At 46.3% G+C, this 21,163-nt stretch overlaps 1 protein-coding gene across 1 annotated transcript in view; it reads right to left on the bottom strand.

Annotated features, from left to right (window-relative positions):
• STAG3 (STAG3 cohesin complex component) overlaps positions 1–21,163 on the bottom strand; it is a 62,709-nt gene that overhangs the window by 4,952 nt on the left and 36,594 nt on the right. Inside the window, exons 14-27 of the mRNA XM_087962322.1 lie at positions 20,029–20,132; positions 19,854–19,946; positions 19,374–19,463; positions 18,999–19,199; positions 16,452–16,522; positions 16,202–16,289; positions 15,964–16,047; positions 15,799–15,891; positions 11,055–11,214; positions 10,809–10,942; positions 9,473–9,574; positions 9,240–9,385; positions 8,989–9,117; positions 8,753–8,910 (exon numbers count right to left, since the gene is read on the bottom strand). Coding sequence (XP_087818448.1) covers positions 8,753–8,910; positions 8,989–9,117; positions 9,240–9,385; positions 9,473–9,574; positions 10,809–10,942; positions 11,055–11,214; positions 15,799–15,891; positions 15,964–16,047; positions 16,202–16,289; positions 16,452–16,522; positions 18,999–19,199; positions 19,374–19,463; positions 19,854–19,946; positions 20,029–20,132 — 1,653 coding nt within the window. The remainder of the gene's footprint in view (positions 1–8,752; positions 8,911–8,988; positions 9,118–9,239; positions 9,386–9,472; positions 9,575–10,808; positions 10,943–11,054; positions 11,215–15,798; positions 15,892–15,963; positions 16,048–16,201; positions 16,290–16,451; positions 16,523–18,998; positions 19,200–19,373; positions 19,464–19,853; positions 19,947–20,028; positions 20,133–21,163) is intronic.

Below are 21,163 nucleotides of genomic sequence, written 5' to 3' on the forward strand. Positions count from 1 at the left end.
AGTGTGTCACGTGTATGTGTGTGCATGGCTGTCAAAACTCAGCAATATGTTCCAACGGATCAGAACCCTGCAGATCATGCGACAAGGTCTATTCCTGCATCCCAGTTATCAACTTCTACCTGGCTCAGGGCCCCCGAGTTCTTGTGGCGTACAGACGCTTTGAAGCCAGAAAAATCCAATTTGTATTAACTCCTAGATCCAGATAATGATGGCAACATTCGACCCTTAACCAAGAAGGTAGGACCAATCGTCCCTCCGGTTGTCTGCCTAGCAACGACCTTCCAACGCGAGAAGATAGGCCCCTTAAAACCCACTTGCTTTGAACGCTTCTCCTGATGGAAACCTCTCGTACCGGGAATAACCCTGCTCATCCGCATAGCCGTCCAGCTCCTCGGTCATCGGAAAGGCTTCAAGTCATACTTCCCAGACCACTGCACTCATGCTGAGAGACGAATATTGAGAAATGTGCAACAAGACACATATCCATCGGAATACAGATGCCTGGGTGCAGGGAAGCCCATACCACAATCCAGTCCACTTCTGAGACTGAACCCTTACCTCGATGAACAGGAGGTACTGTGAGTAGGAGGTCGCCTACACAAAGCAGAAATGGACTCACCCAGTAAGCACCCCATCATCCTTTTGGCTAACCATCATGTAACTAGGCCAGGGGTGGGCAAACTTTTGGCTCGGGGCCGCATTGACTTTTAAAATTTGACAGACGGGCCAGGTCAGCACAAGATTTTTGGGAATCGCCCCCCACCCTTCCCCCTTCTCCTCCTTCCCCTCCCCTCGGAGGCCCCCTGAGTCAGGAGTTGCTACCACCAGCGCGGCTCCAGTCCCGCGTGCCTCGGGAAGGGAAAGGCAAAAAGGAAGAGCCGCGGCAGTGCTTTGCAATGGGAGCAGCGGCACCGGAGGCTCAGGCTCAGCGGCTCCTGGTTTTGCCTTTTCCTTCCCAAGGCAACGGGACTGGAGCTGCGCGGAGCTGCGCCGGCGGTAGCAACTCCTGACAGCCCCAGCCGGACACCTGAGCGGAGCCGGGCGAAACTGCCTGTTGCTGCTGCCGGAGCACCGCGGTCGCCTCCTCCAAGCAGCCCGCCCGCCTGCCGGGCTTCCCCCTACGCCGCGCGGCTCGGGGCCAGGCGCGGCGCCCGCGGAGTTAAAGGAAGCCGAAAGTTGCTGGGAAGTTGCTCGGGTGCTGGGAGCAGGCTTTTAAAGTGCCGCCGAGCAGGACCGCCCGAGCCGGGAAACGGGGCACCAAGGCAGGGCAAGGCTCCACCAGCAGCGGCCTAGCTTTAGGTGGCTCCAAGCAGCCCGCCCGCCCACCGGGTGGAACCCTTCCCGCTCCTTGGCGGGAAGACGCTCCAGCCTGCAAGCTTTGCCTTTGCAAAGTTTAAGCCTGGAAGCCCCGGAAAAAAAGGGGATCGGCGGGGACTCACCTTCGGAGAGGTCGCACTTGAAGGTGATTTGAACTCCCAGCCGAGGCCTTTGCAAATTTCTTTTCTTTCCTACCCCTAGATCGCTCCGCACTGTTTTGCAGCTTTGGGGGCCCACGCGGCACAGGGCAATACGCCACGCCCAGCGACTTTTTTTCAGGGCGGGCTGGATTGGACAGACCAATGGCAGCGATTTTTTTTGCAGGGGCGGGCCGCATTGGACAGACCAACGGGCCGGATGTGGCCCCGGGCCGTGGTTGCCCACCCCTGAACTAGGCTGTTAGTACACCACCACCACGAACTAATCCATCATGAAGGTCGCCATTTCACAGAAGGTGCCCTCAGAGCGAGTGGACTCTGGATCGTAGGCACCAAACGATGTATTACAACTGTTCTGCAGTCTTGCTTCCATTGTTGCAAGCAACGAGGCCAGACTCAACAACAGATGAAGGCTGACCTACCACCCGAGTGCCTGAGCTCCGAACCACCGTTCACCAATGTAGGCCTCGATGTATTTGGCCCTTGGTCTGTGTATGCCTGATGGACCAGGGGCAGTCAAGCTAACAGCAAACGATGGGCAGTACTCTTCACATGCCTCAGTATTTGAGCGGTCCATATTGAAGTTGTTAGGGATAACATTGTTTTACCCTAACTGTTTTGGGTAAAGATAATAAAATGATGAATCATGGTTTGTCAGATAAAGTGTATGTGACTTTAAGCTAAAGGAATGTAATTAAGGGTGCAGCTGTAAAAGTACTATATAAGCAGCAAGGCACTCTCTGGCTCTTACTGGCTGGCTTATTGAAGACTGCGTTCTTGCTGGATCAGGGAGGAGAAGAAGTGTTGGATTACTTTGAAGATATTTCTCAACGGAGAGAAGATAAGTTTTGGACAGATTTATTATATGTGTACTGACACTGGCTATTCGACACGGACTTTGCAATTAGAGTATCCTCGACAAGACTTGACTGAATTTGGTATTTGACTAATGGACTGTTTATAATGACTATGCTATAATTCTTAAATGGAATAAATTATAATTTTTGATAGCACAAGCGTATCTGTATTTTTACTGCGTGTTAACTAGAAAACTTATCTCACACATTTACCTGTCTTCCTATCTGACTTCGCTGCACGTTCTGTTTAGTTTGTTTTCCTTAACACCCGTTGGGGAATCCAGGCTTAACACTGGTTATGGGCCCAGAGAGACTGCAAAGTCAGTTTAACTAGGATAAAAACAGGTTTATGTAAAAAGTGAGATTTTGTGTTGTTACACGTTACAGTAAACAGACAGCTGTGTTTTATCAATTATAGTTTTATATCCATATAGTGAAACATGGCACAAGTCAGTCTACAAAGTTTGTCCCTTATATCCAAGCTGGATGGAACAAACTATGTTTCATGGTCTATGAAATGTAGTCTACTTCTACGAAGAGAAGGTCTGTGGAACATAATTGAAAACCCACCAAACGTAGAAGAATGGGATCCTGAAGATGAGGAAGATAGTCAAAAGATAAAAGAATTTAAAGAGAAAAATGAACAAGCACTTTGTATCATAGGTCTAACTTTAACTGATCAGCAGCTTGTTCATATACACGGAGAGCAAACTGCAGTTGGGTGTTGGCAAAAACTGAGGAGGATTTATGTTCGAGATAACGTTGGTGCTCACATAAATCTAACACGGAAGCTTTTCCACACGTATCTCCAAAAGAATGGTGATATGCTGAGTCATTTGAACACTATGAAAAGCATTTTTCAAGAACTTCATGAGAAGGAGTTAATTTTCTCTGAGCTACACCAGGTCTACATAATTCTATCTTCATTAGACGAAAGTTTTGATGACTACGTAACTTCCCTTGAAATATTGCCTAAAGAAAGCCTAACTTTAACTGATATCACTGGCAGATTGATTGAAGAGGCCAGAAGAAGGCTTGAAAGAGATCAGTTAAGGAGGGAGCAACCTCAAAAGGAAAATAATGAATCTCCTACTGCATACACAATTAAAAAGTGTTTTAATTGTGGGGGGAGAGGACATTTTGCAAGATTTTGTAAGAAGCCAAAGCGCCAGAATGCAAGCCAGAATGCTGTAAGCCATCAAAGAAGAAATAAGAATTATGAATTAGCAATGTATAGTAATGGAGTTGTAAAAAATAATTTATGGGTGGTTGACAGTGGTGCGTCCCACTGTATTACAAATGATAACAAAATATTTGTAAAAATGTCCATGAGTTCACAACATATCTCATTAGCAAACGGATGGAAAATGAAGGCAAAAGGTCAAGGTATAGCTCATTGTTCTAGTATAAATGAGAACATAAAAATGTTATATGTACCTCAACTTAAATTTAATTTGCTTTCAGTTAGAATGTTGGTTAGATTAGGATACATAATTACCTTTAAGGGAGATACTTGTTTAATTGAAAAAGAAGGTAAGAAAATTACTGCATCTTTAAGAGGTGACTTATATGTGTTAAATGATAATGGTTTAGAGGTGGCTAACACAATTTATGATAATAAGAAAACTCATAATGAATGTATTCACTTGTTACACCGAAGGTTAGGTCATTTAAATTTTAAAATGATTAAGAGAACTGTTCAACTATCTAAAGGAATAAATTTGAAACCTTGTAATAAGTATTTGCAATGTTCTGCTTGTAATCAAAACAAAAGCAAAGTTATACCGGCAAATAGAGTTGATGGATTTACTACCAAAGAGCCTTTAGAGGTAGTATTTGCCGATATAATAGGTCCTAAAAAGCCAAGTGTAGGTGGTGCTAGATACATATTAAGCATAATGGACCACTATTCTAGGTATGGTTTCTGTTTTCTAATGAAGAGAAAAACTGAAACGTATACAAATTTCTTTAATTGGTTAAAATTTGCAGAGAGGAAAACTAAAAAGAAATTAGTAACTCTTATAACAGATAATGGTGCGGAATTTACAAATAATAAATTCCAGAGTAGACTTAGAATGGCAGGTATTCAACATAAAAAGTCTGCACCATATAGGCCTCAACATAATGCATTTATAGAGAGACGAGGCCAAACACTGCAATCAATGGGAAGGACAATGTTATCTGATTCTGGATTACCTGACAATTTGTGGGGAGAAGCTATAATGTGTGGGAACCATATATTAAACAATGTTGTTAATTCAACAAAAGGTGAATTACCATTCACTCTGTGGCATGGTAGGAAACCTGATTTGAGTTATATTCACACATTTGTTGCACCAGCATGGGTGCATATCCCTACACAACTCAGGCACAAAGGACAACATAGAGCTAAAAGATTAATTTTTGTTGGATATCAAGCAAACCATAGATCTTATAGATTCTGGGAACCAGGTACATCTAGAGTATACTGCAGTGCTAGTGCACAATTCCTAGAACATATAGGATGGAATAGATTAGAGCAAGATTCAGATAATGATGTTATTATAGAACCCTATAAGAGGCAGAAAGAAAATACTAGTTATAAGAAAAGTCCAATTAAAGAAGAAGTCCATGAAGAGCAAATAGAACCAGATCAAGAGGAAATAAGTGATCAAGAAGAGATAGATAGTCAAGAACAGGAAATAAAGGAAAGCCCACCTGTAAGTCCTGTTATACCTAGACGTACAACGCGTATAACTAAACCACCTGATAGATATCAGGCAAGTATTGTTTGCCAAGTAAATAAAGTTCCTACTAGCATAGATGAACTTAAGATGTATCCTGCTAAGGATCAGGAGAATTGGCAAAAGGCAATGGAAAAAGAGTTAAATTCATTAAAGGAAATGAAGGTTTATGAAGAAACCAAATTACCTCCAGGAGAAAAATCCATTGGATGAAAATGGATATTTAAAGTAAAGACTGGAAATAATGGGAAAGTAATTTATAAAGCTAGATTAGTAGCACAAGGATTTAACCAAAATGTATTTGATTATGATGAGGTATTTGCACCAAATCTTAAGGCTACAACTTTAAGAGCAGCTTTAGTATGGGCAGCTAAGAATAATTATATTGTTAACCATTTAGACGTAGAAACTGCATATCTGCATGCACCATTGCAGCATACAATATATTTGAAAAAACCAGTTGGTATAAAAGATAATAAAGTAAATAGCAATGATTGTTGGAAACTCAAGAAGAGTTTATATGGATTGAAACAATCTGGCTATGAATGGAACCAATATATTGTGAAAGAATTGAACAATATAGGGTTTAAATCTGGTTTAGCAGATCCATGTTTGTTTAAAAGAGAAAATAATGGAACGGTGTCATTATTGTTATTATTTACAGATGATATTGCTTTGATTACTAAGACCAATAATGAAGCTACTGAGATTATTTCATTATTAGCCAAAAGGATAAAATTAAAGCATTTAGGTGAAATTAAAAAGTATCTAGGATTGACAATTAATAAAACCACAAAAGGATTTAAGATATCTCAAGAGGATAAAATTTGCCAATTAATTAAATTGTATAAAATGGAACTTTGTAAGCCTGCAAAGACTCCAATGAGTCAGGAAATTTGAAAAATTGATGCTCAAAGTCCCAAATTTGATAAGACCATATATCAATCTTTGATTGGTAGCTTATCATATATAAGCAATTGGTCTAGGCCAGATATAGCTTATAGTATTAATCAGCTGGCACGATTTAATAATGATCCACATCAATGTCATTGGCAAGCATTAAAGAGAATTTTTAAGATATCTTAAAGGAACAATGCACCATGCATTGTATCTAGAGCCAAAAGGTGATTTGAATCTTAGTGCCTATGCAGATGCAAGTTTTGCAACTGACATAAACACTAGAAAATCAACATCTGGGATGGTTATATTATTTGGTAAAACTTTAATAGGGTGGAGGTCAATCGGACAACAGCATATTAGCTTGTCAACTATGGAAGCAGAATTTTCATGTCTGTCATTACTATGCACTGACTTAATTCTGTACAAACAGTTATTATTAGACATGGGTATAACTGTTAAAGATTCTATTATTGTGTACGAGGACAACCAGGCAGCTATACAATTAGCTACTAATATTGCTGTAAAGACTAGATCAAAGCATACTGATTTAAGATACTTAAATGTTAGAGAATCTGTTAAAAATGGTCTAATTAAACTAGAGTACTGCATGACGGAAGAAAATATTGCAGACCAGTTTACAAAAGCTCAAGGTGTTGTAAAATTTAAAGAGAGTTGTGACAATTATGATTTGAAAGTGTAAATGGATATATTATTGTAATATTTATTATTATTACCCAAAAGGGAGAATGTTAGGGATAACATTGTTTTACCCTAACTGTTTTGGGTAAAGATAATAAAATGATGAATCATGGTTTGTCAGATAAAGTGTATGTGACTTTAAGCTAAAGGAATGTAATTAAGGGTGCAGCTGTAAAAGTACTATATAAGCAGCAAGGCACTCTCTGGCTCTTACTGGCTGGCTTATTGAAGACTGCATTCTTGCTGGATCGGGGAGGAGAAGAAGTGTTGGATTACTTTGAAGATATTTCTCAACGGAGAGAAAATAAGTTTTGGACAGATTTATTATATGTGTACTGACACTGGCTATTCGACACGGACTTTGCAATTAGAGTATCCTCGACAAGACTTGACTGAAATTGATATATGACTACTGGACTGTTTACATGACTATGCTATAATTCTTAAATGGAATAAATTATAATTTTGATAGCACAAGCATATCTGTATTTTTACTGCGTGTTAACGAGAAGGCTTATCTCACACATTTACCTGTCTTCCTATCTGACTTCGCTGCACATTCTGTTTAGTTTGTTTTCCTTAACACCCGTTGGGGAATCCAAGCTTAACAGAAGTCATTGAATCTATGGATGCCTCTTGCTTCATCAACGTCCTGAGAAGGTTTCAAGCCTACAGAGGCCCAGTCAAGGTATTCAGATCTGACTGCGGAACAAACTTTGTAGGCGCTTGTAAAGAACTACAAATTGAAGATGGCATTCGCCCTGACTCGCCACTCAATAGCTACCTTAAAGCCAATTTATGCACATGGATATTTAATCCTCCCCACGCATCTCACATGGGAGGAGCGTGGGAATGCATGATTGGAATAGCTAGTCGGATCCTTGATTCGATGCTGGCGAAAGCACCTAAACTGACACATGAGACTCTATCTACCATTATGGCAGAATTCGCGGCCACCATAAATGGTCGACCTTTAGTTCCAGTCTCTTCAGATCCTGAGAATCCGACCATTCTCACTCCAGCTGCCTTGCTAACTCAAAGACGGGTGATTGGCCTGTGCCGTTAGGGAACTTTGATTCTAAGGACTTGTACAAACAACAATGGAGACCAGTTCAACAGCTTGCCAACACCTTTTGGAACCGTTGGAAGCAAGAGTACCTGTGTATCCTACAAGACTGCCGTAAATGGAAGACCAAAGAACCAAACTCGAGGAGGGAAGCCTTGTCTTGCTGAAAGACAAGGATGTGCATCATAACACGTGGCCTATGGGACTTGTGTCTCAAACCATGCCCAGCTCTGATGGACGCAAAGTCAAGGTCCTGATGATGAGGTCACTGGATTCCTCCTGTGACCATCAGACCTTTACCAAGGTCACCGACCTTGTGCTACTGCGGAGAAGGGCCGAACTTGAAGATTGAACCTCAAGCTTTGCATGCTTTGCTTTGTTTGATGCTTTATTAATGGCTACTGTTTTTCTTAGTTATCTAGCTAACTATCTTAGTTATATAGTTATCTGCTATTCAGTTAGTATTACTGTCTACTGCTTATCTTAGTTTATAGGTAATTGTTTTCCTTCTTTTAATAGTGGAATTTACAATTCCAGGCGGGGAGTGTGCTGTCCAGCCAGTGTATGGGAATTGGATAGTTAGGTAGCAATTGTGAGCTGTTCCCTTAAGGGAATGCATCATGGTAAATGTAGTTAAGGTATCCTTAAGGTGTCCATGTCACGTGACCACATCTGTAATCCTAACTGGTCACTAAATTGACCCTCGATGGGTTGGGGGAGTTTTCCTCACTCTTGGCTGAACTCATGGACTCGTGGTAACTGTTCTACTTCTATCGTTACAAGATGGGAGAAAAAGAATAGGAGATAAACCATCTTTTTACCTACAAGACAGATATACAAAGGATTGGTCATTAAAGAACTTCGTCACAAATGTGAGTTATGAGGGTACCTGATGAACCAATAAATGTACTTTGTTATGGACGTCTTGTTGAGTTTATCTATCTGCTTCTGTACAGAAGACAAATCCACCACTGTACAGAATACAGAACAGAGCATCTCCCGCTCCCCACCAGCTCAGGGCCCCAGACCCACCGTTCAAATGTCTCCTCTTGGAGGCTGTCACGTGCGGTTGGAGGGCCGCCTCCTGCTGAGGGCTCAGGGAGTGCTGATAGAGCAGGAGGGAGGGCCAGAAGGGCTCATCTCCACTCCCTGAGAAATGAGCCTGCCCCATCGTCTTCAAGTAGGCGAGGCTGTGGGTGGGAGGAAAAAAGGTGGTTTCAGTGGGCAGGGAGGCTTTTCTGGAGGCTCCCCAGCCACATAGTACTCACAGCAGAGCCTTATCTGGGGCCAACAGCCTCGGGGAGAATTCACTCAGCAGCTCCAGGAAGGGCAGGTTGATGAGACCCAGGCCAGGGCTGGGGGATGCTGGCTCCTCAAAGGCAAACCTTATGCCATCCCTGGAATGAAGACGCCGTGAGGATGGCCCAGCTACCTCCCCTTCTCTCCCCCCCATCCCTGAACCGGTCTTCCCACTGGACCCAAGCCCTGCTTTCCCTGGACGCCTCCGGAGCGTCCTCACTTGTGCAGAGCCACCAGGGCTGAGCGGTTCTGTAGCTGGTGCAGCCCAAACATCAGGGAGAACTGCCGTGCCAAGTCCCGGATCTCCAGGAAGGCGGCCGAGTCTGTGGCCCCTGGTCCCTCTTCCAAGAAGAGCTGGGTCATCAACTGGGAGCAAAGAGAGAGACCGGCTGGGCAGGCGTCCCATTCTCCGGCAGCCGCCACCGTCACGATGCTCCCCCCCCCCCCGCTTACCTGCTGCAGGCTGAGTAGCAGCGTGCAAGCCCACTCAATTCGGTCAATTTGGCGGGTCTGATTCAGAGTTTCCTTGATAATGTCCCCATAGTCATCGTAGAACTGGCAGGAAAAATGGAGCACTGGATTCTCCTTTGTTTATAGCTTTTTAAAATTAGTTTCATAAAACAGCAAAACCAGAGTAGGGAAAGGAATGTATTTATGTACAGTACATAATAAGTTTTATACTAAAAACAAAATGATTTCCCCGTGTAGTCGAAGGGGCGGTTTGTACTCTGTGCTTCCTCTAGACAACAGCTGTGCTTTCCACACAAGACTGCCAGACGCTAACCTTCCTGGTCTGGCGGGGGTGGTTCTCGGCTTCAGACCCCCAAGTGGGATCAGAGTTGCTGTTGCTAAGCAACGCAGTCGTTAAGGGAGTCATGCCCGATTTTGTGACGGCTTTTTTGCCAGAGTTGTTATGCACACAGTGACGTGGTGGTGCAGGGTTTCCTGCCTGAGCAGGGCAGGGCTGGCCTGCAAGACCTCCATGGTTCTTTCCGGCTCTGTCCCGGCAACTGGTTCAGTTAGGATCCTGCAACCACTCCACAAACCCAGCTCCCCCCGACTTTGCATGTCGGCTGGGAAGGTCGCACATGGCTGAGTGGCCCAGGGGCCCCGCAACAGCCGTAAATACATGCCAGCTGCCAAGCACCCACATTTTGGTCACATCATTCTGGTGATGCTGTGACAGTCGTAAATGTGAGGACGATACATCTGATATGGACTTTGAAGTTAAAATTTAACTTTAAAAGTAAATTTTCTTATTTAAAGGTTTGACTTTTATACTTGCATCATGTTTTCTGGGTCAGCAGAAAATAGCCTACAGTGAAGGAAGTTACTAGGGTTCAGGATACCGCACATCGTATGCCTGCCTCTGGTAATCGCCGTCTTCCTTTCTAAGTGCCTGCAGACACCCCCCCGCTTGCTTTTTTCTGCCTAGGGACTCCCGAGGTGCTGATCGCCACCTGCCCAAGTCCATGTTTTTCCTTTACAGTTAGGAACACCAGCAGTTCTTCTTCAATCTTCTGGTGCTTCCCTTAAGCTCCAGGATAGTGCCAACGTTTCAGTCAGCCCCTGAAATTCCATCCATCCTTTCCTGGGAACTCAAATTCTGTGCAGCCATGGAAAACAAGCCCTTTCTCCTCCTCCTCTTTGGGTGTTGTCTGAGAAGCTCTAGAAATGGCCACGGCGACTCTTGAGGCAAGGCAGGGAACAGCTAAACTGGAACGACGATGGGCGTCGAATATGTCCAGGGCAAATTCCCGGCTACTCCTTCCCAGCCATCCTCGCATACCTTGGAGTAATACTTGAAGACATCTGAAGCAGCGCTCAGTTCCAGCACTCCGTAGACAACCAGTTTGCAGAATCCAGACAGCAAATTACGCCGCTGGTGCAGCTGCTCAACCTGAAGCTCCCCGTTTTCACTATCTTGAGTTCAGCAGCCAATTGAAAAGAAGGGAGGGGGTTATTAGTGCAGTTGCTTAAAAATTGTGCTCCTACTCCAAACCTCTCCAATTCCAACTTCAAGGATTAAGTATACCATCATCCTGGGCTTGGCTGTGGTTGAAAACGTGGTCTATTAGAAAGCCAGCCATCTGCGACTGCAGAGCAGACTCCGGCTGATACACCAATTCCTCCTGCCCTCTGTCAGCCAGGTGTGGACCGAAGAACAGGAGCAAATCACTCAACAGCACAAAGGCCTGCAAAGAAGGGGGACAAAAGAGAATCACACACTGAAAACGGCAACTCCACACACACACACCCCAAGATGGACATAACAAAGTGCGGGCAGGGTCCTGGGCGCTCTCTGAGCTTGGTGGTTTTCTTGCAGATGTCTCATTACTGAACTATGTATCATCATCAGTGCTAGTAGGTTTTGCTCTCAATTTATATCCTGGTGGCTTGCTCCGTCAGTGTGGGTGGGAGTGGCCTTGGTGGTTCCTGGGTTGGGACCTTTACTGTTCACTTGCTTGGAGTATTGTTTGCTTCTTGATTCTGGTCTAATGTTAACCTTGGTGTTTAATCTCTGCTCATCTGGGTGTTGATCGCTAGTGAGGCATTTTTGGTCTCTTTGTTCCCTTTTTGGTTTGTTGATCGTCTCTGTTGAATGGTATGTAGATATTGTCTATGTGTCTCTTGAGGGCCAATCTGTCAGAGTGCCAGGAATTCTCTGGCATTTTTGGACTTGGCTTGGTCTAGGAGGGAGACTGTTTCCCAGTTGAAACTATAGTTGAATCTGCCCTTGTGCTATGAAGTTAAGGCATTTTCATCATAATGTACACATTTTGGAGAATCATAAAATGGAAACCAGGCAGCTATCTCTTCTAAATACCCATTTTCCAAAAAGCAAGTTGAGGAAGATGCTCCTTAAAATCTTTGTTCCAGGTTATTTATTTATTTATTAATTAAATAAATAAAATGTATTGGCCGCCTGTATTACCTTAAGGTAACTCTGGGCTGCTTACAGACATAAAAATACATCTACATTCAAACCTGAATAAATTAAAACTAAAGATTAAAATCAAGGACATGTGGTGATGGTGGGGACCGAAATGGGGGGAAGGAGGGATCAGTACTCGATCAGCCCCCCCCCCCATGGTTCCCCCCATTGGGGCCCCGGGCCAACTGGCAGATCCAGGTTTTTAGGCCCTTGTGAAAGGATAGGAAGTTTGGGGCCAACTTCACATCGTGGGGGGTGGATGTTTCAGAGGGCAGGAGCCACAGCAGAAAAGGCCCTCCTCCTCCGGGACCCTGCCAGCCAGGATAATCGGGCTGAAGGGACCCACAGCAGGCCTCCTCTGTGGAAACAAACCCGTCAGGACTAGACTCAGCAATCCACCTGCATTTAGACGACAAGGCCATTCTTTTGAAGACAACAAAATCCACGTTTTGGACAGAGAGGACCGCTGGTTTGAAAGAGGGGCCAAAGAGGCCCTCTGTGTCCAAATTGAACAGTCCTCTCCCTCTCTCTCTCAACAGAGGGGGAGGGATACTACTTAGGTGACCCCAACGACACAGATAAACCTCCAAGTGGCCTCAACGACTCTCTAAAAGGATGCAAATGACCAGCTGTCTGCAAGGAGCATAAATCCTTCCACACCATCCAGTCAGAACTGAAGAAGTTTCTTGGAGGAGAAGCAAAATGTCTTCAAAGAAAAACAAGAAAGTCCAGTTGCCTTCTGAAAAAAGCACCTTTGGGACAACCATAAGCTGGATGACAGAGAAGCTCCACAGAGTGGGGTGGGCCAATCCCAGTGGGGTGAGACAGTCTCCTAAGTAACCTGGACCCATGCCATGAAGGAATTAAATGGGGATCACCAACGCCTTGAATTGCACCTGGAAGCAGACTGGCAACTAATGCAGCTCACGGAGCAGTGGTTTTACTGGGGCCATTCTAGCCCCCCCCAAAGCTGCCTACACTGCTGCACTCTGCACCAGCTGCAGCTTCTGAATGCTCTTCAAGGGAAGCCCCACATAGAGCTCATTACAATAGTCCAGTCGGGAGATGACCAGGGACTGAATGACTGAACGCTGGGAATTCTGCTCTAGGAAAGGCCACAACTGGGGCATAATAGTGCAAAGGCTCTCCTAGCAACGACTGCAAACACCTGTTGGTTGAGCAGGAGTCCAGGAGAAGCCACAAGTTGGGGACCGTATCTTTTCTGAGCAGGGCCACCCCCCCTCCCCACACCCACCCAGAATCAAAGATAACAAAACCCCAAATCCTGAAGTCCTGCGCACCCATTCGGTCTTGCCAGGTTTCAGCCAAAGCCTGCGTCCCCTATCCAGGCCCCCATAGCCTCCAGGCATCGCAAGAGGACAACCACAGCATCACTTGGGCCACCAAGTGTGGAAATAGAGTTGGGCATCATCCTTATATTTTCAGGATCTTCAAATAAAGAGCTGCCCTTTTGATTTTCCAAGAGGCCACCTTGGAAACAAAGTTGATCTGAGAAAACGGTGCTTTGCAAAAAAGTCAGCTTCTTATTTAACTGAAATAATGTACTTTTTAAAGTGAGGCAGAGAATTTAATCAAGGAAAGCCTCCCACATATGTTTGAGTTCTTTACACATGAGGAAACAGTCTGAACTCGATGAACTCTTCCTGGCGTTAATGCCTCCTGCAGTGGCTCCATCGCTGGAGGTTTTCGAGAAGACGTTGGACAGCCATTTGACTGTGATGGTCTAAGGACTCCTGCCTTGGGCAAGGGGCTGGACTACAAGACTCCCAAAGTCCCTTCAGTTCTAGGATTCTACGAATCCAAATTGTTGGAAGGGCATCTTTATTTGAATCAGTGCCATAATGTCTTACCTGTTGACAACAGCTACCTCGGGGGGAATTAGGGTGAGGGGACTGTGACCGAAGCCCTACCTCTTGGTGAATCTGCCAAAGAGGCATGAAGGCAACCCGCAAAGAAATACTTTTATTTATTCAATTTTTATTCTCCTCCCTTCTCAAGCAAGCAATTCTGCACACAACTACGAACATCACATACACACACCCTTGTGAAAAAAATATAATTATAGGTATCAATATAACCAAGAAACAGGGCCAGGGTCCTTCATAGACTCAGGCACATAACCAGGTCTTTGTGGCAAAAAGGGCAACAGGGCTGGACACATCCTAACCTCTGGTCCCACAGGGGCTATGGCTGAGGAGGCAGGTCTCCGGAGCCCTTGCCAGCTGATATATTTCCTGGCTGACGGGACTCATGGCATGCCCAACCCACCAAACAACGGGGAGGAGATGGAGGTTAAGCAGAAATCGGAGGGGAAGAAACTGCTTCTCCTTTTCCCACAGGGAGGTTCTTCCAGACTAGGGAGAAAGGGGTGCTGCTGAGCTTGGAAATGAAATAAGTATTTAAATATGCCCAATTTGGAGGCAAAGGGAGGGAGATTAGAGGCTATGCTTACGGGCCAGCCATGTTAATGGTTGTAGTATAAATGCAATAAGTAAATAAAAATAAATAAACCTCATGCCAGAATTCTTAAAGTCAGCAACAACTTAATGGCACATAATCAGCTAATCACTCAATAGCAAGTAGTACATACTAAAGTTTCGGCCAGACAGTTAAGTGAGTTTTGCGACTGGTGGTTTTTTTTCAATTGGGGTTTGCTTATCTGTTTTAACTTTGGGCGATATGGGTCATAGGTGGATGCTGTGGCTCTGGTTTAGTCCCTGTCCACAGTCCCTGTTGTGAGACTGACAGCTACACAAATTATTTCAATAAACGATAACGGATATTTTAGCACCATCACTGCTGATTTTCATAGCAAAAAGTACTGAACAGGGCAGTTACCTTTAGAAGCATCCTCAATATTTTTAAGCATTCAGTTTTGTAGAAATACACTCAAAAAGCATCTGCTCATTTCAAAAAGTAATTAATTTCATTTAACTACTGCTAATAAATGTCCTTTTACATTAGTCTTCTGCAAACAATCTCTCCCACAGTTCATTCTTGCAAGTCTTCCAGGTAGTTGAGTTAGGGTGGCGATTGGGGCTGGAATTTCCATCACTAAGCAAGGCGATCGTAAAGTGTGACATCATGTGATCACATCGCTTAGCGACAACAATCCCAGCAATTCCCCTTGCCATCTTCAATGAGGTTACAAGAGGACCTCAGCGGAAAGAAGCGCTGAAACCGTGGTCCAGGCACGCAGGCACCATGGAGGACCAGTGCCCCAAAGAGGGGCTACGCAGCAGGCATTGCAAAGCACAGAAGGGCACTGTGGGCGGGCGCTACAGGATACCAACAGCCACGCTGCTGGGGCCCCTCAGGAGAAAACCCGGCAGGGCTGTAGGAGCGAGCTGAGATCTCCTTCTGGCTTCCCTGTTGACTTTGCTTGTGGGAAACAGGCAGGTCAGGTCAGATAGGATGACTGTGGGATTGTGCAATGGCCGCAACTCCTGAGGATCGGTCATAAGTTCTCTCTGCCCCCCCCTTCTATGATGCTGTAATTTGGAACTGTCTCTGCACGAGAGGTCCTCACTTTAGGATCACCTGCACTAATTATCTCACTTCCTCCTTTTTACACACACATACTTGGTTTCATCACTTGGAAACCTCACACACACACACAGAGCCCTCTTAAAGTTACTGTTTAAGGCCTAGGATGAGGTACACTGCCGCTCACAAGCCCCCCCCCCTTCTCCCACCTTGTATTCACTTGACCCATTGCCCTGTAGAGGTAGATGGGAAATGCCAAAGACCGGCCCAGCAAGCCCCTGCTCCTGCCCAAGTGGGCGGCTCTCCTCATTCCCTCCACGGCTCAGACGCCCCTCACCTGCTCCTGGACACAGGGCTCCATGTCCATGAGGCAGCTCTGGCAGAGGGAGCAAAAGGCAGCCACTTTGTCCCTGAGGCTGAGCAGCTGCTGCTAGAGAGGAAAAGGCAATCGTGAAGGCCTGGCAGGAAGGGCCATGGCAAAAGATCCCCAAAACCCGCTCACCTGGTCAGGGATGTCCCCGGATGAGCAGCGGGACAGTTCCCAGAGCAGCGAGAAGTGGGCACAAGTCATGGCAGGAATCACCACCTGCAAGGAGAAGAGGGAGGCAGCAGGCAGGCATGGGACCCCTGTGGGTGCAAGAAAAACGCCCCCTCGGAGGGTGGAAGAGCAGCTGAGCAAGAATGTGGCCCAAGAGGAGAGGTCCCCAACTGTTCCTGGCCCAGGTCAGTTGGCCCAGTACCTGCTCGCAGGCCTCGCCTGTATTCAGCAGGTGGCGCAGGAGACGGACACAGGGCTCAAAGAACCTCCAGGGAGTCAGGTCGTGGGCACTGCAGATGAAAAGGACACAAGGAGCAAGGGACAGTACCTGGACGTTCCCCAGGGACACCATACCTCTATTGAGGACTGGTGCGGAGGAGGAAGGCATTTAAAGGCAGAGATCTTGGGACAAGACAGCAAGGAAACGGCCAGACTGAATAATTTCCACTCACCTGTGAAAGGCGGCAATGCGTCTCAAAGTGGCAGCCATGCTGTACACCTCCTCCTTCTCAAAAAACGAGGACTGCAGAGAAAAGACACAGACACGATGCAAGGTGCTTCTCCTCCACCCGAGAGGACTATCCAGAGACAGAGAATCATAGATGTGGAAGGGACGGGGAGGCCCAGCCCGATGCTTAGAGTAGGAACCCTCACACTATCGCTGACAAAAACTGCTCAATCTTTCCCTGAAAGCCTCTACTGACTGAGCACCCACCACTTCAGAAGGCAGCCTGTCCTACTGCTTGACAGACTCTCAGGCGGGTAAATCCTCCTTATTTCAAGTCTGGATCTCCTTTGGGAGGCTGCTACCTGCTGGTTCTCATCTTGCCCTCAGGCATTACAAGGAATAAATTCACAGTGTCCACCCTATGACTTCCCTTCATGGACTGGAGGACTGCTGTTACGTCTCTGCTCGGCTGTCCCTTCTTTAGGCTAAACATACCAAGTTCAATTGCTCTCGGTAGGATTCCAAGCCTTTTACTATCCTTGTCACTACTCTTTGTACTCTTTCCAGTTCCACAGCCCAAAATTGTTTGTTGGCTCTTTTGGCAGCTGTGGCCCATTGCTGGGTCAGCCTGAGCTCAGCCTGAGATCTACCACAACACCCAGATTCTTCTCACAAGTACTAGGGTGGAGCCAAGGATCCCTCTATCTTCTCTCTGTGCATCTGATTTTTTATTTCTCACCCATGAACACCTTGCTGCCTAAGGGCCAGTGTTCTAAACCAGTGGTCCCCAACCTTTTTTGTACCAGGGACCGGTTTCAAGCAGAAACATTTTTCAAGGACCGGGGGAGAGAGAATCCGACTTTGGTAGTTTGCTTGCAGACGTTTCATTACCTGACTAGGTAACATCTGATGTTGTTACCTAGTCGGGTAATAAAACGTCTGCCAGCAAACCACCAAGTTCAGGGAGCGCCTTGGTCCTGCCTCCCTCAGCCCCATCCCTCAGGTGTCTCCCTCCCTCCCTCCCTCAGGTGTCTGCCTCGTTCCTCTCTCAGTCACTCTATCGCTCCTACAGCAGCCCAGGAAGAAACTGCTTCAAAGAAGCCGGGGGTGGGGGTGGGGTGGCTTTTCCTGTCGCCACAGCTTCCCGAAGCGCCCGTTTCACCCCCACCCCGCCCGCCCGCCCGCTCGCGGTTCAATCCACAGTGCTCCGTTCTACCTGCCTGCCTGCCTGCCTTCTTCGTTTCGGAGCAGCTTCGGCTGATAAAAAGAGGCGAATAGTTATTATTCTCAGCCGAAGCTGCTCCCAAACAACCAGACAGGCAGGCAGGCAGAACGGAGCACTGTGGATTGAACCGCGAGCGAGCGGCGATGGGGGTGGGTGAAACGGGCGCTTCGGGGAAGCTGCGGCGACAGGAAAAGCCACCCCCCCGGCTTCTTTGAAGCAGTTTCTTCCTGGGCTGGTGGAGGAGCGAGAAAGCGACTGAGAGAGCTGAGCCAGAGAGCAGGACAGGCTTCGGTTGCTTCCTCCCTCCCCTTCTTTCATTTGTGTCCTTGATCCCCGATCCCAGCAGCATTCACCGAAGGCGAAGAAAGCCGCCATTTTTTAAAAAATTTTTTTCTTTGCGGCCCGGTAAAGAGTGCTCCACGGCCCGGTACCGGTCCGCGGCCCGGTGGTTGGGGACCCCTGTTCTAAACAACCTGGACGTAGCAAAGGCAACGGAAGAAACCAGCCGTTTCTCTGGCCACTCTCTCTCGGCTTTCCCAAACATCCCTGGCACAGCTTCATCACGACCGTCCGGTCCTGCTACAGAACATTCCATGCACCCCTGGTGCTCCGCATAGTCCTTGTCAGCCAGGTCACCTCTAGTCCTTCTGTTTGTTAGGCTAGATGTATCCAGTTCTTACAACCTTTCATCGTATGTTTTAGCCCCCAGTCCCCTAACCAGTTCCTCTTCTCTGTAGTCTTTGTAGAGGCACCGCATCTTTTGTATATTGTGGTGACCACAACTGGACACAGTATTCCAGGTGTGATCCTACTGAAGCAGTATATAGTGGCACTAACACTTCGCGTCTTGAACCTGTCCCTCTGTTAAGGCACCACACATTGGCCTTTTGGGCAGCTGCAGCACACTTGCTGGCTCATGCTTAAGAGGTTGCTCACTAGGTCTCCAAGGTCCCTCTTATAGTTTCTGTTGTCAAGCGTAAAACCTGAGTTTTTCTTGACAATGAATTACATTTTGTTGGATAGGTCCCAGTGTACAAGTCCGCCTAGTGACTAAATCAGTGGGACCAATTAAATATTTGGGAGTTTAGTAAGGCCACAACCAATTGCTCCTTTACTTTGATCATGTCAATTGCAACTAATAAATGGGAGCTTAAAGCTTCTGGAAGGCACCATAATCCTTCTGTCTGAGATAGGCACCCACCCTCCCAGGTCCACATTTCAAGGTAGCTCTTCATGTACACCAGATCAGAATCCTATCATCAAACTGCTCCCACTCTGAAAATTCATCCATGCCTAAACACCTGTCACAGGGTGAAGTTCTTCTACCTGGAGGAGTTCAGTAGCCTCGTGTTGGAATTTATCCGCCAGATAGTCCATAATGCAGCTTCGAGCAAAATCCACACGGTTGTAGAAAGCAAATTCTGTGCTGCAGAGCAGCTGGAGAGTCTGGGAAGCCAGCTCCAGCACTTCACTGCTGGTGTGCTTTTCCACCACTTCCTTTAGCTGGCTCAGCAGCAAGTCTAAGTACTGGGAGGAGGAGGAGGAGACAGAGAGAGTCACCCCAGCAGTGTCCAAGGGCAAGTTTTTTTTGGGGGGAAGGAATGGATTTGGAATATTGGGGGAAGCAGGAGGAAGAGCCCGCTTAGGAGGAAAAACAAGGTACAGGGGGAGAGAGGCAGAGTAACGAAAAGGGCCTCCTACCTTCTCCAGGCGGCCTGAGCTGTAATGAGTTAGGTCAAAATAACGCAAAGCCTCCAGCAGGGGTCCTACTTTCTCAGCGTCAGCAGAGAACTGCCAGGATGGAGCAGAGCAGAGAAGGGAAGAATGAGGGCACTAATAGAACGTGCTGCTCTTGGCAAGGAAAGCCAAGTGCATCGACCACCCAGGACTCTGAGGGGGACAGATAAACACCCCCCCCCAAGTGGCCTCAATGACTTTCAGAGAGTGCTAGAGACCAGATGACTGCAAAGAATACAAATCCTTCCATGCCCCAACATTCGGTCAGAACAGAAGAAACCCCTCAAGATGATAAGCAAAATGTTTTCGGGGGGAGGAGGAGGATGAAAAGCAATTTTGGAACAACCACATAGAACCGACAGGCAGGGCCAAATCCCAACAAGAACAGGATGCTTCTTCTTTGGTTTCTCCTCCCATTTAGTAGTAAGAGACGGAGGCATTCACCTTAGCTAACAGCTGGGGCAGTAGAGGGACAAAGTGGTGCGTGAGCCTCAGACGCTCTTCAGACTGCCCTTTGCGCTCCCGAGCAGAAAACACCTGACAAAGCAGAAAGAAGAGGAGGAGGAGATGGCAGGGATTGGGGTCCTTGTGAAAGGAGAGGGAGAACCAAGGCCGTTACCTTCTTTCCAGAGAACCTGCCGGTGGGTGGGTGCCCTTCTGTGGCTTGCCGCATGCTGGCCACCATGATCAAGATGAGGCTGCTCTCCCTTAGATCGCCCAAACCTGCAGAGCAACACAGCACTTTAGCTGTGGAGCATCTCACACAGAGAATGAATCCATATTACGCAACTATCACAATCTCTCATCCTAAATGTGTGGCTACTGTTCCCTAAATTTGCAGAATTATACTGCAGTATCCATAAAGAATCACCAATTTAACTTACTTCTAATGCAATAAGCAGAATTTTTAAATATTAACTGCCAAGCCTTCCTGGATAATTCCCTCAGGTATTTCTCCTAAATACGTTTAACAAATAAGGGACCGTCACATATCCTTGCCTTCAGGGATGACCCACTTGTTGCCAAGCACTCTGCTTATTCTCGCACATGATTTACTACTGTTCGCACCACATTTAATATCAAACATTCCATAATTCAGTTTCCTGTTTACTTTCACAATATGCTTTTGCTAAAATTACAAACGCAGAATAAACTTCTTACAATCATGTTTCTCAATGACCCGAAGAGCAAATACGCAGCACGCACAATTTCTTCCCAGCATGAAGAGGAACATAACTAAAGAACATAAAGTACTTCCAGTAGCTACAGCAATTGTGTCAGAAAAGCTAGAGCTCAGAATGAACGAAGGCTTGCATAAGAGACAATATCGAAGAGCCCTTGGTACTCTCTGAGCCTAGTGGTTTGCTTGCAGACATTTCATCACCCAAAAAGGTAATACCATCAGTGAGTGCGGGGTTCTCTCCCCATTTATATACAGTAGCTTGCCCTGCCAGTGTTGGCGGGGGTGTGGGGGTGTGTAGTTTTCTCCTTGGTGATTCCTTGATTACTGTTTTCTGTTTGTCTGGTGTTAATCCTTGCTTATCGGGCTGCTGGCTGCTGCAAAGCATGTCTTTATCTTAGTTTCTTTCTTAGATTTTCTATTATCTCTGATGTATAAATCTGGTTTATCTTCTATGTTATTGATGGCTGATTTGTCTAAGTGCCAAGTTTCCGGGAATTCCCTGGCATTATTGGATTTGGCTTGGCCTAGGATGCTTTCTTCTCCTGGGTGATAATGTGGCTGAGGCTGTCCA

The sequence above is a fragment of the Notechis scutatus genome, chromosome 3 (assembly GCF_049901735.1).
Source record: "Notechis scutatus isolate UNSWTSFEM ecotype Mainland chromosome 3, rNotScu1.2, whole genome shotgun sequence".
In the NCBI taxonomy this organism is placed as follows: Eukaryota; Metazoa; Chordata; class Lepidosauria; order Squamata; family Elapidae; genus Notechis; species Notechis scutatus.